Source organism: Elgaria multicarinata, chromosome 13 (genome assembly GCF_023053635.1).
Source record: "Elgaria multicarinata webbii isolate HBS135686 ecotype San Diego chromosome 13, rElgMul1.1.pri, whole genome shotgun sequence".
NCBI classification, from domain to species: domain Eukaryota; kingdom Metazoa; phylum Chordata; class Lepidosauria; order Squamata; family Anguidae; genus Elgaria; species Elgaria multicarinata.
This window is the reverse complement of record NC_086183.1, coordinates 28,789,820-28,805,625: the sequence shown is the minus strand read 5'-3', so window position 1 is coordinate 28,805,625 and position 15,806 is coordinate 28,789,820. Positions and strand designations below refer to the sequence as shown.

General features: G+C 47.8%; 1 protein-coding gene across 3 annotated transcripts; it reads left to right on the top strand.

The window, feature by feature from the left end:
* Positions 1 to 3,525: 3,525 nt before the first annotated feature.
* On the top strand, positions 3,526 to 15,806 carry CEACAM19 (CEA cell adhesion molecule 19). 3 transcript variants are annotated; one of them, XM_063140457.1, is made up of 7 exons: positions 3,526 to 3,621; positions 4,447 to 4,635; positions 6,237 to 6,608; positions 7,735 to 7,924; positions 9,913 to 9,965; positions 14,161 to 14,202; positions 14,984 to 15,806. In XM_063140457.1, exons 2-7 carry the CDS (start codon positions 4,554 to 4,556, stop codon positions 15,190 to 15,192), a joined length of 948 nt encoding a protein of 315 aa, XP_062996527.1. In that variant the 5' UTR covers positions 3,526 to 3,621; positions 4,447 to 4,553; the 3' UTR covers positions 15,193 to 15,806. The 3 variants fall into 3 exon arrangements, with proteins under 3 accessions (XP_062996527.1, XP_062996528.1, XP_062996529.1); XM_063140458.1 differs by having other exon boundaries at positions 4,444 to 4,635; XM_063140459.1 differs by lacking the exon at positions 3,526 to 3,621 and adding an exon at positions 13,291 to 13,379 and having other exon boundaries at positions 4,384 to 4,635; positions 14,984 to 15,117.

Sequence of the window (15,806 nt, the reverse complement as noted above, 5' to 3'; positions counted from 1 at the left end):
ATTTTCAGGGGCCCTGCTCAACAGTGCAAGAACATTTGAATGGATTAGCAGTTTTGAACATTAACACTGACAAGGCAAAGTTGCTTGATTTTTCTGTTGTTGATGATGATGATGAATTTGCCCAAAGAAAAGCACGTAAAGCATTTCTGAATGTGAAGAAGTGATGTCTTATATACATCTTGAATAAAAGTGCTTGCCATTACCTTTTTATAAATAAAACATTCTAGTTCATATGTATTTAGGATTGATTAAAAAATACTTAATGAGCAGTTTGAAATGGGGCCTACATTTCCCATCTGGCCCGGGCCTATGACCAGCTTTGCCCGGCCCTGGGAAGGCAGCCTGTGATTGGTTGCCCTCCACTTGGAAGAGGATGGGGGCGGCTCTGGTCCTTGGATGGCTGCTCCTCCAGGCGCCACCCCCAGGGGAGGAAAAGCACGGGATTTCCGAGGGATGCGCCAACCAGTGAATTTCTATGCTGGCAAAAAAAGAGAGAGAAAAGCTTCACCTGTTAAATACCTGCTTGTCAGACAGCTTTTAAAGGCACAGCAGTCCTGCTTTTTTTTGCCTAAACACACACAGGAGAGTTCCTTTATTTATTTATTTATTTATTTCAGGTTTTGGTTTCTTTTTGGAAAATATTTATCACCAGCCAACCTCAAACATGTGTTACATATACAAATACAGCGTCACATCCCAATATTTATAGGAGTATTACCTTGCAATCTAACATGTGCTCCTTACCTTCCCAACACATCCATAGGCTCTCAGGTTTTTGTCCTGCATCAACTAGAGACGTTGATTTGAGATCATTATTAAGTTTGCAGGCAGGCATGAAGGGGTGGAAGGATTTAGCCCTTTCCTTCTCTGCTCAGCTCCTGAGGAAAGCCCTTCACCTGAAGGTGGCCTGTGCATTGGGAGGAAATCTCCCACTGACGCCAGTGGGATTTATTTATTTTTTAAAAAATCAACTCAAATCCTGCATGTTAGCTGCAAAGACACATTTCATGTCAGGTTTATGAACACAAGAAGAACAGCGCTGGGTCAGACCAAAGGCCTACATCAGCCTTGCCTGTTGGACTACAACTCCCATAATCCCCAGCCAGGTAGGATTACGTGTAGTGCAACATATTTGGGGAAAGGGGGGGTTATCTAGTTCAGTATTTAGTTCCCATGGTTGCCAACCAGCAGTAGAAGCTAGTGGCTCCAATGTCAGCAGGTTGGCAAATCCGCTTTGGGGTTCAATTAGAACCAGTCAGAACCCAAAAGGTTCCACATTTTGGATAGCGCCTTTAGAGTTCGGACTAGCTTTGACTGAAACCTGAAGCGGAATTATCGCCCCGCTGACATCAGAGCCACCAGCCTCCACTGCCAGGATCAGAGGCAGGGTGGCCATATGGAAAGGAGGACAGGGCTCCTGTATCTTTAACAGTTGTATTGAAAGGGGAATTTCAGCAGGTGTCATTTGTAGGCATGCAGCACCGGGTGAAACTCCCTCTTCATCACAACAATTAAAGCTGCAGGAGCCCTGTCCTCTTTTGTATCTGGTCACTCTACCTAAAGAGGACCTGGCTCCTGCAGCTTTAACTGTTGTGATGAAGAGGGAATTTCACCAGGTGCTGCATGCCTACAAATGACACCTGCTGAAATTCCTTTTTCTATGCAACTGTTAAAGACACAGGAGCCCGATCCTCCTTTCCATAGGGTCACCCTAATGCTGGAGAACATGAGCAGGTGGCCACTAGTGCATTTATGTTTCCTTGAAGACATGGATGCACTAGCATTTCTCCCGCTCATATTCCCCTGCATGCTGCCTCTGATCCTGAGGATAGCAGCCTATAGCCATTATGACTAGTAGCCATCAATAGCCTTATCGTCCCATTTTAATGCCATCCAAGTTGGCCACCCTCACCACATCGTGTGGTCTAGTTCATTTATCATCTCAATTTTTTCACTCTGAGCCTAAGAAGGGGTGTCCTCTTGGGAAACTCAGGGCGCCTTTCCGCTGTCACAATTTCTGCATGTGTGTTGGTATCTGCTGACTTCCTTGAGGCCAGGCGGCAGTGCATGAACAACAGCTGGCCCCAATCCAAATACTTCAGGCTAACCTCTCCGGGATCCATTCATGCAAAGCTCAGCCTCAACAATGCTGCTTGAAGAACGTTTGAAAACCTGAGATGGAGCACAAAACACTGGGATTGGAGACACCCCTTTCCGAGCATTAAAGGGGGAAATGAGCACTGCCGTTAGGGTTGCCAACTGATCAGGGGAAAAACCAGCCTGGTCTGCACCTGTGCCTTTAACAAGAGCTGAAGCTTTTCATGTCACAGATGGAGATAATGGTGGTCATCTGCTAGTGTTTGCAGACTGAGTTGCTTTCGAAGACACAGTACAAATATTGGCCATCCGAAATGCAGTCCATGACAGAGCAAGGAAACTACACGTGCCCTGGAGAACCCTGCTCCACATCTACTGAATTACGGTGACTCTATGGAAAGAAGGACAGGGCTCCTGTATCTTTAACAGTTGCATAGAAAAGGGAATTTCATCAGGTGTCATTGTTATGCATGCAGCATCTGTTGAAATTCCTTCTTCATCACAACAGTTAAGCCTGCAGGAGCCCTGCCCTCTTTTGAATCTGGTCACTCTAGTGTAGCTCCTGCAGCTTTAACTTGTGCTTTTTATACTGTATTTTGTATTTGTGTTTTTAACCTGTTGGTTGTTTTATTATGGTTTTAATTTTTGTGAACCCCCCCAGAGAGATTCGGGTATTGGGCAGTATAAAAATGTAATAAATAAATAAACTGTTGTGATGAAGAAGGAATTTCACCAGGTGCTGCATGCCTACAAATGACACCTGCTGAAACTCCCTTTTCTATACAACTGTTAAAGATACTAGAGCCCTGTTCTCCTTTCCATAGGGTCACCCTATACTGAATAGCACAGCATCCCAAACTCAAACCATTCATTCTGAGTCACCAACGGTTGGTGACCGGGTGCTCTTCGCTGTTGTTGGTATAGCCAGTGTGCTTGCTTCTGCGCCCCCTAAAACTGATATAACACACAGAAAACAGTGCACACATCTTCCATAAGATGCACTGTGCCCCAGCATAAACACAGCAGAAGAAAATGACAGCCAAACTCATCACAACCACAACCTAGAACTCTCCTTAATACAGTAAAATGTAGGATTTATTGTCTGGCACTTTTTTTTGTTAATCCCACCACTCACATCTCTTCCAGGCCTTAACTGAGGGTGGCCACCTGTCAAGAACTAAACTCTCGCACCTTTTCCTGCCCAACAGGCAGAAATCCAACCGGCGTAGCTTTGGCTGGCTCAACAGCCTCTGCGTGCCACAGCACGGGTAAGTGCAGCCTGGGCGCCTCGATGCATCCCACCCCCTCTTCCTTCCTGTGGCCAAATGAGAACAGCCGTAGCCCCACCTATTCCCGTCTCTCTGACATCCTGCAATCCAACCCATCAGGTAGGTCAGGCTTGGGAATGTGTCAATGAGAAGCCCAAGGGAGAGGAAGGCGCTCGGGCGGAAGACGAAGCCACAAAGCAGCCTGCAACTGCTTTGTTTACAGGGTCCCTGGTGGATTTTGCCTCTTCTGCTAAAGGTGAGAGAGAACCAGGCTTGTATTTTCCGCATGGGGTGGGGGTGGGGGGCGCTGTGGCATATAGTGGTTGGAGCAGAGGGGTGGAAACCCAGATTTTATGATATCGTCTGATCCTCTACATTACATCACTGAGAAATAAGCCCTTCTGAGTTTGGAAGTGAGCATTTCTGGGCTTTGTTTAGGGGTGGGTGGGTGGGTTTTGTCTTATGGATCGAGTAAAGATGTTTAACCTTCCCCACCCTCCCACCCATATCCTATCCCACCCTAATTACTCCTCCCCATTTTCTTGCACTCCCTCTAATAGTCACCCTTCTCCCACCACCACCACCGCAGGGAATCAGAACCCCCCTGGCTTTTATAGGGGAATAGCCTGGGGTGGAGGAAAATAGCCAGTTGCCAGGACTCCTGGGTCCTTTCCTTAACTCCAGGGAGAGGATGGGCGAGAAGAATCTAAGGGCTAGGAGATTAGAGATGGGGCCAGAGCAGCTCTCTGGTTCTGTCCCCAGGACAGGAGACAAGGTTTCTTGCACCATATCTGCTCTCTGCCAAGGCACCGAGCCAACACACCTGGGCCTCTTGGTTTCAGCAATCAAGCTCTTAATGTTCCGGGACATTCCTGGCAGCCAATGAGTCAGGCTTGAGTGGCTTTGACTCTGGCCCTGGCAAAGGCTGCTCTCACCCCCCCCCACCCCCCAATCCAGCCTCACCCACCCACCCCCGTCCACCCAAGAGGCTGGCCAGACACCCAGGAGGAAACAGCTCGTGAATCTGGCATCTTCCCAGAATTGAGATCAGCCCCGGTAACACCGAGAATTCTCCCAGTAGGATGAAACAAGGAAAGAAACCAGGCATCCAACTGTCCACACGGTGACTGCCTTAACCTTAAGGACTTAATTTGTCTTGGAGGAGGAGTCCTCCCACCACCACCAGAGATGTTTTTGGATCTGCTTCTGACACGGACAACCCGGGTGTCGAGGAGCTGGAATCTCTTTGGTACAGGTTTTCTCCTAACAGGTGAGTTCTAGATCTGGGCTTGAGCCATGGAGAGGCCACCCATTATGTTACCAAGCTTAAACACACAGGCTGGGTTCTCACAACCCGCTAACCCACATTCACTGGTTGAGTGTGGGATGTTGTTGAACCACGGGTTATCGTGTTGTCTGAACACAGTGTGTTTTCCGCAGGGTTGGTTATTGTGTTGTCTGAACACAGTGTGTTTTCCGCAGGGTTGGTTATCGTGTTGTCTGAACGCAGCCAGGGTGGCTTGTTGACCACGCAACGTGGCTTGATAACCACCCAGAACCATCCAAGAACAAACCATGGGGTCTCAAGATGGCTTGTTCAAGAAACAAGTTTCTTGTTAACACTGCGTGGTTAACAAGCCAACCTGCAGAAAATGTGCTGCATTCAGACAATTCGGTAACCTACAATGCAACACTGAGCCATGATTCGACTTCAGCAACAACCCACACTCAACCACTGTGGGTTAGAATTTTGTGTGAACTTGGTCATACACACACACACACACACGCAACTAACAAAACAGTTGGCCTGGCCTGGTTTTCTGCCTTTAACAGAGGTTTTAACAGAGGTGTGTGTGTGTGTGTGTGTGTTTACAATCAGGCTTGATAAACAGTTTTGTGGTTGTGATTATTGTTCTACATATCAGGAATGCCGAAACACTTATAAAGTAAGCAGTGGTAGTTGGGGGGACGGAAGAGAAAGGGTAGTTGTGTGTTTCACAACAGAAGTAATGCACAAGACTGTATAGCCCACTCACCCCGAGAACACGAAGTCCAAGGTCGTAAAATTAGCAGCACCACTTCATAGAAAAAGATCACTGTTGTAGATCAAGCCATGGTTGAAAGGATAGCCAAGTCAGTAAAAATGTTGACACCGTGATTACGAAGGAGAACTCTTTGTTTTCCTGGCATGGAGATTAGTGAGATGCTCGGAACTGGGAAGAGGGCAGCGTTGCCAAATGAGCAGAGCAATAATCCGCCTGGGCTGTTCCTGTGAGTTTAACGCCATCTGATCCTCATCAATCGGGAGGTCAAACTCTTCACAGCATGGAGATCAGCATACAGCTGGCTGAAGCCTGCAACTGAAGCAACTGTTAAAGGCACAGTGGCAGGGACAGGTTAAAAAGTTGGCATCTGTTGGGGCATGTTTTGAGTTCCTTGGCTGGCAGCCGTGAACAGTTAAACAAGTTTGAAAGTGATTTAAGGGCGCCATCCTATGCATGTTTAGACAGAAAAAAAGTCCTACAACTCCCAGCATTCCCCAGCCAGTTGTGCTGGGAGTTATAGTACTTCCCCCCCCCCTTGTCTAAACATGCATAGGATTGCACTGTTAAATGCCTCGCTAAATTGATAACTCAGCAAAAATATACCTGTTCTACAAAACTTTGAGGATTGTAAATCCTGTCTGCGTGGTCACAGAAAACTCCTTTGGTCGGATCAGCCATAGAAATGTGTTAAACAGGTTTGAAACTGGTTTAAATGTGTAGTGTAGCTGCACTGTAACAGCCTGAGGAATGACAGACAGGGAAAGCTTTCCGGCCGGATGTGAAAAGCAGAACTCCTCCATCCTAACCCTGTCTCTCCTCTCCTCAGCCGGCCTCCTGTGCTTATGTGTTACCCCGACCCGGGCATTTTTTGGCAACGTCTCCATTGTGTCAATCCCCGAGTTCCCAGCTGAGGGCGGGAATGTCACGCTCTCCGTGCAAGGTGTGGCGGGCTCCATCCGCGAGATCAGCTGGTACCGAGGGCTGGCGACGGATGGGAACACCAGAATCTTCTCCTACTTTCCTGGAACCACCCGCGTGCAGCGCAACGGTGTCCAATACACACAGAGGGAATTCGGCTTCCCCAACGGCTCTCTGCTCATCAGTGCGGTTCGTCTCAGTGACATCAGACCCTACACGGTGCTTATCTTGGTGCGGCCCAAAGGAACCCTCAAGGGCACCTTTGATCTGGAGTTAGCAAGTGAGTGTTTTGCACCCTGCCGTCCCTGTAAATCAGACTTTCCCAACCCAGTAGGCCTCCAGATGTGTCAGACAACAGCTCCCATAATCCCCAGCCAGCATGATGGGAGTTGTAGTCTGACTCATCTGGAAGTCCGCCAGATTGAGAAAGGCTGGGCTAGGTGGATTAATTTAAAATCTTTTTTAATCAACTAAAAAAGAAAAGGCATCCTGTAGTGATCAGACAATGTATTAAAACACACACAACTGTTTTTAAACATAAGTACGAAACAAAGCTTCCAATGGAAGGAACACCTCTTTACAAATGGGGTGCCTGCTGAAAAGTTATTACAAAGTATGTTCCCTCCTCTTTAATACAATTGTTTTAGTTGTAAGTAAAGGTATGCAGACTTCATCAACTGATTTGTCAAAAAATTGGTTAAAAATGATTTGATGAATCTGTGAAGACTTATTTAAAACATTAAAGATGCAATCCTATACGTATTCAGGCAGAAAAAAGACCTACAACTGGCAGAATCCTCCAGCCAGCTGGAATAGAATTGCATCCCAAAATTTCCTATAGATCCCTGAAACAGCCTGGCCTGGTTTCTGTTGCTGCCTCAAATAGAGAGGCAAATGACACCTCTTCAAACCCCTAAATCAAGGTGCATAGTACCCAAAGCTGGTTGACTTGTTATTTTTGGCATCAGAAATCCCAGAACTGCCTCTCTCACACCCTGGTAGTAAAAATACAATGATAATAAATTAACTAATTCACTACTGCTGCACTCCAAAACCAGCTGCCTGTGGCAGCCACTTCTCTCTGCCTAATAGTAGGGCCGGCTCCGAGGAACTGTGGGAAACTGAAATGGCATCTCCAGGCTGCTTGTCCAGCAGTCATTAGAGAACCTCTGGTGTGTGTGTGTGTGTGTGTGTGTGTGTGTGTGTGTGTGTGTGTGTGTGATATATGATGGGGTCCCTCCCCAATCTGGAGTCCACACCACCTCACAAGGTCGTCATGAAGACAACCGCCATAGCTTAACCACAGCCCAAAAGGTCACCTTTGAAGGATGTGACACTTTGCTCCCTTGATCCCAGTGGGCCGCCTGGTTGTGAATGCTAATACCCTGGTCTCTTCTCCTTTACAGGATCGGGGACCACCCGTCCAGCTCCAACACTGCCCACCACAGACATGCCGTCCATCAAGGAGCCAACAAAAGTCCCGTTGATGCTGGGTTGGATTGTGGCTGGAGTCGTGGTGGGGGTTCTGCTATCCGGGGCCCTGGGTGCCGTCCTGGTCTACCGGTTTGTCCTATACAAGGCACAATCTGACACAGGGTAAGGGCGGACAAGGGAGAGTGACCAAAGGCAGATTTCCTAATGGGAATCGGAATTCTTGAGTGTCTCTCTTTACTACAGACTTGAAACTGGCTTAAGAGATATTCTGTCTCTGCAAGGAATTCTGGGAAATTATTATTATCAGTCTTTTCTCACTTGTGGTGGTTTTTCTAGATGGTCATGGCGAGCTTTGCCCAGTCATGTTGTCTTTTACTGATTCAGTAATTTCCTGACCGTTGAACCTGTTTTAAGTATGGCTGCTTTCTGGATGTTGGTGCGGATGTATTTTGGTAGGCACAGGTTCTGAAGGTTTTCTGTAAACATTTCTGATGTGATGTCAGCGACTGATGTGACTAACGGAATAATTGTAACTTTTTCCTGTTCCTTTTTCCTGTTCATTAACTTCCATGGCCAGTGGTGTAGAATCATAGAATAGTAGAGTTGGAAGGGGCCTATAAGGCCATAAAGTCCAACCCCCTGCTCAATGTATATTTCTCTCTCTCTCTCTCTCTCCCCTCCCTCCCTCCCCTCCTCCTCCTCCATTATTATTATTATTATTATTATTATTATTATTATTATTATTATTATTTCTATACCACTCCATAGCCAAAGCTCTCTGATTGGTTTACAACAATTCCTAAAAATACACAAAACAACATAATGAAAACAGTCTAATGTTTTTTAAACATAAAAGAATTAAACAATGTAAATAACTAAAAACAATTTAAACAAACGTTTTTCCTACCAGACCTGTTCCAAACCAGCAAACATAGATGCCTCATCATATACCATTAATTGCCTGGGAGTAGAGGGTAGTCTTTACTTGTGCCAAAGAGATGCCAGCGTCAGTGTCAGGTGGGCCTCAGTGGGGAGCTCATTCCATAGGCCCGGGGGGGGGGGCACTACCAAGAAGGCCCCCTCTGTCTCACCACCACCTTCTGAGCTGGGTTTGCAGAAGTTGTAGCATACAAAACACTTGTGTTAATGCAGCAGAAAGAGTTGATTAAAAAGGGTTCCACACATAGTTGGGGGGGGGTTGTTAGGGGAAAGTATCCACCCTACTATGAAACTACATTTCCTAGAATCCTCTGAGAGAAGCCCTACCTAGTGTACAATTGATATAGGATTGTAATGTAGTACTAGTCCCATCTGTGTAATAGGAAGAGCATTCTTTGGTTTTAGAAAAGGATAGAAAAACTAAAGTGTGTGTGTGTGTGTGTGTGTGTGTGTGTAATGTGTATATGTTTCAATTTGCATTGTGGTCTATGACATTTTGGCATCTGGCTGATTTATTTATTTATTTATTTATTTATTACATTTCTATACCGCCCAATAGCCGGAGCTCTCTGGGCGGTTCACAAAAATTAAAAACATTCAAAGTATAAAACAACAGTATAAAACCACAATATAAAATACAATATAAAAGCTCAACCAGATAAAAACAGCAGCAATGCAAAATTACAAATTTAAAACACCAAGTTAAAATTTATTTATAGACAGTTAAAATACTGGGAGAATAAAAAGGTCTTCACCTGGAGAGATACTTGAGTGTGTGTGTGTGTGTGTGTGTGTGTGTGTGAGAGAGAGAGAGAGAGAGAGAGAGAAGGGTTGAGTTTAAACATACCCACCCATCCACCACTCCCATATCCCTCCTTGCTGCAAATATTTTTAAAATGTTAAACATCACATCTCTCGATCTCAAGACCTGAAATCGTTGGTGATGTTTGGGGGAAATGTTTATGTATTGCAGGTTTTATGTGGTTTCGGCTATGAGATGGTATAGAAATATAATAAATAAAGTAGTTATCCCAAGTTCTATTTCAAGTTCAGCTGTAGAAAAGAATGCCTGCTTCCTTACTGAGATGATGAAGTCTGTGTGTGTGTGTGTGTGTGTATGTGTGTGTGTGCGGGAGCACAAATGCACTAGGGATTAGGGAATTTTGTAGCCTTCAAGGACAATTTCTGACCCATTCCAATCTCTTTTTCAGGATGGCAGGAAAACTGGATCCAAAGATGAAAATGCCCCCCCTGCCCAAACACGGTGAGTGTTTGACTCCTGTTCTAAAATGTCTGAGAATCTTGGATTCCTCCACAGCTGACTGAGAACCAGCAGCGTAGTTGAATCAGGACTCACAGAGTGCAGAGCTTCCATCATCATCATCATCATCATCATCAACACTGAGGTCACCTGCCACCCCCTTGAGAATTTTCTGTTCCTTTTGAGCTTAGCTGCCCTCCTCACAGTAGCTGGGGCGGTGGGGGTGGTAGAATGTATTTTCCTAGCCTCAATATATTGTTCCTTGTTTCATGGAAAGTACTTGGAGGGCAAGGTGGCAGTTTCATCTTGAATGGACAATGAAGAACCATTTGCTTTACAAAAGACCTCCTCGGCCAGTGGAAGCTGGTGGCTCTGATGTCAGCAGGATGATAAATTCCCTCCTGGTTTCAGTCCAAACTGTAAAGGAGCTATCCAACGTGCAATGCTTCATTAGCGTTTTGACTGGTTCGGACTGAAACCCGGAGCGGATTCACTGCCCTGCTGACATCGGAGCCCCCAGTGTCCTCAGCCCAGATGAAAACTACTAGAACTGGTTTGTTGATATGGGCCAACGTAGCTGCCTGCATTTTGGGGCTCTCCTTGGGGGCATGACTGACAGGGGCTGTTATGAGGAGCACCTGCATTTCAAAATCTACCAGTACACCACTGCTGAGAGCAGTCTGATGGGAGCTATATGGGCAATCCTTCCTTCCATCCGGTTCAAGTATGGGGTTGGATGTGAGACATGTGTCACCTCTTCACAACTTGTATTTGACACCCGGATTGTCAAAGAATGAGGTCAGGCTGTACACAAATGCCCTGTGGCTGCTTATGGGACTGATGCACTGAAGCCAAAGAATCCAACCCGGCAATAACAAGCCACATCTGACCAGGCCCTTCTTAGAGCAAAGGATTCTGGGAGGCTAGAGTTATGAGGCCTTGCACAGCCACGACTTTTGATCCATCAAGCTGAATGTAGCCCATCAGTCATAGAGAGAGGCCTAGTAAATTCGTGACACCGGGCACTCCCTTAATTTTCACTCCCAAGTAGGCGGTAATAATAGCCTTATGGCAGTGAAGGCTGATGGCTCTGTTGTCAGAGGGGTGATGGATCCTCTCCAGGTTTCAGTCAGAACCAGTCAGAACTCTAAAGAAGTGCTTCCATACCTTGGAGAGCTCCTTTAGATTTCTGACTGGTTCCGACTGAAACCTGGAGTGGATTCACCGCCCCACTGACCTCAGAGCTATCGGCCTCCGGTGCCTTATAGTGGCATCGATGGGCCCAATGTACATGGATGCTTGACTGTGTTCATCTTGGTGGGCCAAAAAATTGGGCAAGGATGACCTAATGGATTAGACACAAAAGATGTCACGGCCAATGGGGTATAGTAGATAAAACGTTGGACCCAGGTAGACCCAAGTTCAAATCTCCACTCAAGCTGTGTAGCTCACTGGGAGCCCTTGGATCAGATGCAATCTCAGCCTAGACTACCTCACAGGGTTGTTGTGAGGATAAAATGTACGCCAGGGGTGGGAGACCTTTTTCAGACCAAGGCCCAAATCCAATTTCAGAGAACCTCTTTGGGGGAGAGGGCACACGTTCCATTTGTGGGTGGAGCCAAAGGCAAAAATTACCAGCCTGTTTTTACCTTAAGTCTCGTCCTGCCAGAAACTAAACATTTTGGTGTTTTAATTGTGAGGAGAGGCATTTCAACTTTGCCTCTCATTGGGTGGTCTCCCACCTTTTGCAATCGGGGAAAGGATGTGGCCATCTGGGGAATGCTTGATGGCTGGATTGGAACCCCAGGCATGCCGGAATTGGCTCACGGGCCTGAAATACCACACGTTCCGAGTTTGATGAAGGAAGGATTGATTGATAACAACGATGAGCACACTTCTCAGAGCAATGAGAGATTCCAGGGGGTAGCAATTACCTGGGTTTGGTTCCCTTACAAATAGGTTACTAGTGGCTCCTTGGGATTTTGTCGCACTTATCTTTATTTAGAAGTGTGCAGGTGGTGCATCGGTGGAGGCCAGACAGCCAAAATCCACCGCTCCCACTTAAAATCCTTAGAGAGGCACCCAGCATCTTCCAAATGCTGTTAGCTCAAGAGTTCAAAGCCCAGGTCTCTCTGACTTGGCGCCTCCTTCCAAAGGGCAGCCTGCTTTCAATGCCTCCCATTCACATCATTCCCCCAATGGTCCTGTTTCAAGAAGCAATTGGCTAACTGTTTAGTTCCCACGGAGGCATATTGCCTGTGGTTTGCCTAACGAAGGGATGGACTAGGCCAAACCTGTTCAGCGGGTTTGCCAGCCTCCCAAGTTAACAACAATGACACACACACACACACACACGCATTCAACCTATGTAACTAGTGAAATGTCATTGGGCATGCTCAGACAACATGCTAAGCCATGATGTTTAAGCATTTTGAGCTAACCATGATGGCTTTGCGTGTCGTGTTAAGGGCATTTCCCCTAACCAACGTACCCACGGTTTAACCACCCTCCCCAACCACGCACTGCAAAAGCATTCGCGGCCCTCACCATGGCTTAGCGTCTTGTCTGTCAGGCCCCTGTGGTTAACCCCATGGCTAACCGAACGCCGTCATGCAGCGGCCATTCGTGCAGCCATTAGAGGCGTGAATAATCTTAGATAAATGGCAGCTAGGGTTGCTGCCGTTTCCGTCAAAGAGCTTTCACTCAGAATAATGAGCTGCCCTTTTGATGCATAACGGCGGCTTGCTATGGGGCCGGCCGGCCACACAGCATCCCCTGGGGGCTTGTTATGCTGTCCAGTGGCTCTCACGGCTTGCAGTGGTGGGCAGTGGTGAGGGTTTGTGGACCCAGGTCCACCAGTAGCCCGAGTGGTGGGCGGTGGAGTCTGTTGGACTCCACCCTCGCATCGACCGTTCACAGCATCCCTAGTAGGGAATGGAGGTGTTTCTGTGTTCCTGATCCCACGCCACCGTGATCAGCACAGCGACCTTGAGAGCTCCGTGCCCCCAGGCACAATCACCTGCGGCCACCATGGAAAGGGAAAATATCCCCCCCAGCTGGCCAGTGGCCAAGAAGCACCAAAAGCTTTCCCCATGGTTCTCCAAGCAGTTGCAGAAGAGCGGCTACTTCCGCACCCCGCAGCCGTGCAAGGAGGAGCTACGTGAACTCGAGAAGGGTGGCTAAGGCGGAGGTTGGTTAGGCAGGGCGTTGCTAGTGCGCGTGTGGCGTGGTTAGCGCTAACCACCATGCACCGTGGTTAGCCTGACCACCCTTTCCCCGAGTTACGTCTGAACAGGGCCACTGTTTCGTTCTAACCTCTGCTTTCCAGGTGATAAGGAACCCATTTATGAGGTGATGGATTTCCCAGAGGAATTGCCCAAGACAGAAGGGAAGGAACCCATGGCTGCACCCCTCCCTGTGAGTGCACACACCGACCGGCCAAGGAGGGAGGGGATGTAGCGTATCAGGGAGCAGGAAGGGAACATGTGACCTCAGTTTCTCAATTCTGTGACTCACTTAGTGCTTGACCCACCATATTGTAGTTGGCCTCAGATCCCTCACTATTATTTTTCACCTGGATCTTGGGGTTCTAGTAAGAAGGAAAGTAGATCTCAGAAACTTGGAGTCTGGCTCTCCTCCTGCTCTGGGCGTACCCCGGTGGAGGCTGGTGGCTTCGATGTCGGTGAGGCAGTGAATCTGCTCTGGGCTTCAGTCAGAACCAGTCAGATCTCTAAAGGAGCTATCCGAGGTGATTCCTTTGGAGTTCTGGCTGGTTCTAACTAAAACCTGGAGCGGCTTCATCGCCCCACTGACATCGGAGCCACCAGCCTCCACTGCCAACCCGATGTCTGCGAGAAGCCCACAAGGTGAACATAAATGTGCTAGCATCCAGGTTGCTCCCTTAGCGTTCTGACTGGTTCTGACTGAAACCCGGAGTGGGTTTCAGTCCCATTGAGATTGGAGCCACCAGCCTCCACTGCATCTCCCACAACCCCCCCCCCCCTCAATGCATTGCGGGTACACATGGCAAAGGTTTCCTTCCCTGCAAAGAACAGCTGTGAGCCGTCAGCTGTTAACAGCTTCCTGCAACGCGGCAAAACCTCCGCAAAAGACGGACCGTATGAAGCCCTGCCTTCCTGTGTTCGACTGACCTCTTTCATCGCTCACATCATGTGTCTGTGTCTCTGTCTCTTTGCAGCCTCTTCCGGGGACCTGCCCCAAGTTGGACTCAAACTATATGGTATGTTCTTACTCTGGGAGCCAGGGTGGATGCGGCAGTCCTAGCTCGCCATTTAGTTGCAATCTCAGTACCCGAGTACTGATCCCTATTCAGCCCAAACGGCACCACACACAAACAAGAGGGAGGTATCAGCCGGCTTAGCAGTTTTGAAGAAGGAGATGCTCTTATCTCTAATCAGCAGCTGATTGGAGATAAGAGCTTTTCCCCACTGCAGAATGACAAAATCTGTCAGGGATGCTTTAGGGTGGATTCCTGCATTGAGCAGGGGGTTGGACTCGATGGCCTTGTAGGCCCCTTCCAACTCTGCTATTCTATGATTCTATGAAAAGCTCCTTTTCTCACCATGCAGCATGGAAAAAGCTCTTATCTCCGATCTGCTGCTGATCAGAGATAAGAGGGTTTCCTTGCTGGAGTGGGGCATGGCCTGGGAAAGAAGCTGGCAGGCCAAATGGGGAACCCTGCAGCCCAGATATTGCTTGTGGGCTAGAGGTTCCTACAATAGACTGTAGCATATCTGCCAGCTTTGTAGAAATGCGAAGCATGCATTCCACAATGCAGGGGCTGCTGTTGAGAAGGCCCTGGTATGTCCACCTTTCCCTATTTCAATTCTTAAAGGTAGGCGATTCTTCGTTGGGCCTGCCCACTGGATCTTCACTGATGGGCTGTGGAGGTTGTAGTGGGCTGTGTCTCTCCTTCATCTTAAGTGCCTTCCATCCATCTCCATCCACTATCAATCTTCTAACACGATTCCTTCCCAACTATTGCATTATTATTATTGCAGGAGTTACTGCGCAGGGCGGAATCGATTTACTCCGAGATCAAGAGGTGATTCTCCGGCTTGACAAATGCTTCCTTCTCCCCAACACATCTGCCCCCCAGGGAAACGACCCATTCCAACATCATGGGATGCAAGTAATCAATCTCCTGTACTTCTGCCCTGCCTTGCCCTCTGCCGATGGGACCCACAATCCTTTCTCCGCAAGACCATGAATATCGCAAGGATGTTTGATCCACCGACTACGTTCAAAGGGATTTTATCTTGATGGAACTGAAGGGCAGAAAGGCAGTTGCTGTGAGCTGGGCAGTTCGCTCTTGTCTCTTCCCCGAAAAGTGGAGTGTTGTGGTTGATTCAAAGGGACAGTCCCTCACTCAGGGATCCTGGGGTGAGGGAGGGAGAGAGGGACAGGTGCCCTGAAAGGCCTTTGGATGGTTGGTGCTAGGGCCTCTCCATCTAGAAGTACCCAAGGGCTGTCTCCACGCTACATAGGACTGGGCCAGTTTAACTGTGGTCTCCTTTCTCACCAGAGAATTCTGGAACTGTATTTCTGTGACAGGGCATGGGGGCTTTGGTTGGGGGGCTAGACTGCTCTCTCTCTCTTGCCGTGTCTCTCACTTTTACTTAGTACCCTCACCAAACTACAAATCCCAAGATTCTTTGGGGCAAGCCAGGACAGTGAAGTGGAGCAAACATTACCGCTTTGCAGTGTAGTTATACTCAGTTTTGAGTTCACATTTGGACATTCACAGTCACAGCAGCTCAGTTCAGAAATCCGCTATGGAATCATGTGAGTTTGGATTTTTACGAATCCGACCGGCGGATTCCA

What these genes read in the sequence shown, in the direction of transcription:
- CEACAM19 (XM_063140457.1), top strand. Translation starts at nt 4,554, where the DNA reads ATGTTTTTGGATCTGCTTCTGACACGGACAACCCGGGTGTCGAGGAGC. An exon ending in GCCCCCCCTGCCCAAACACG is followed by an intron (nt 9,966 to 14,160) that starts GTGAGTGTTTGA and finishes GTCTCTTTGCAG; the next exon opens with CCTCTTCCGGGGACCTGCCC. An exon ending in AGTTGGACTCAAACTATATG is followed by an intron (nt 14,203 to 14,983) that starts GTATGTTCTTAC and finishes TTATTATTGCAG; the next exon opens with GAGTTACTGCGCAGGGCGGA.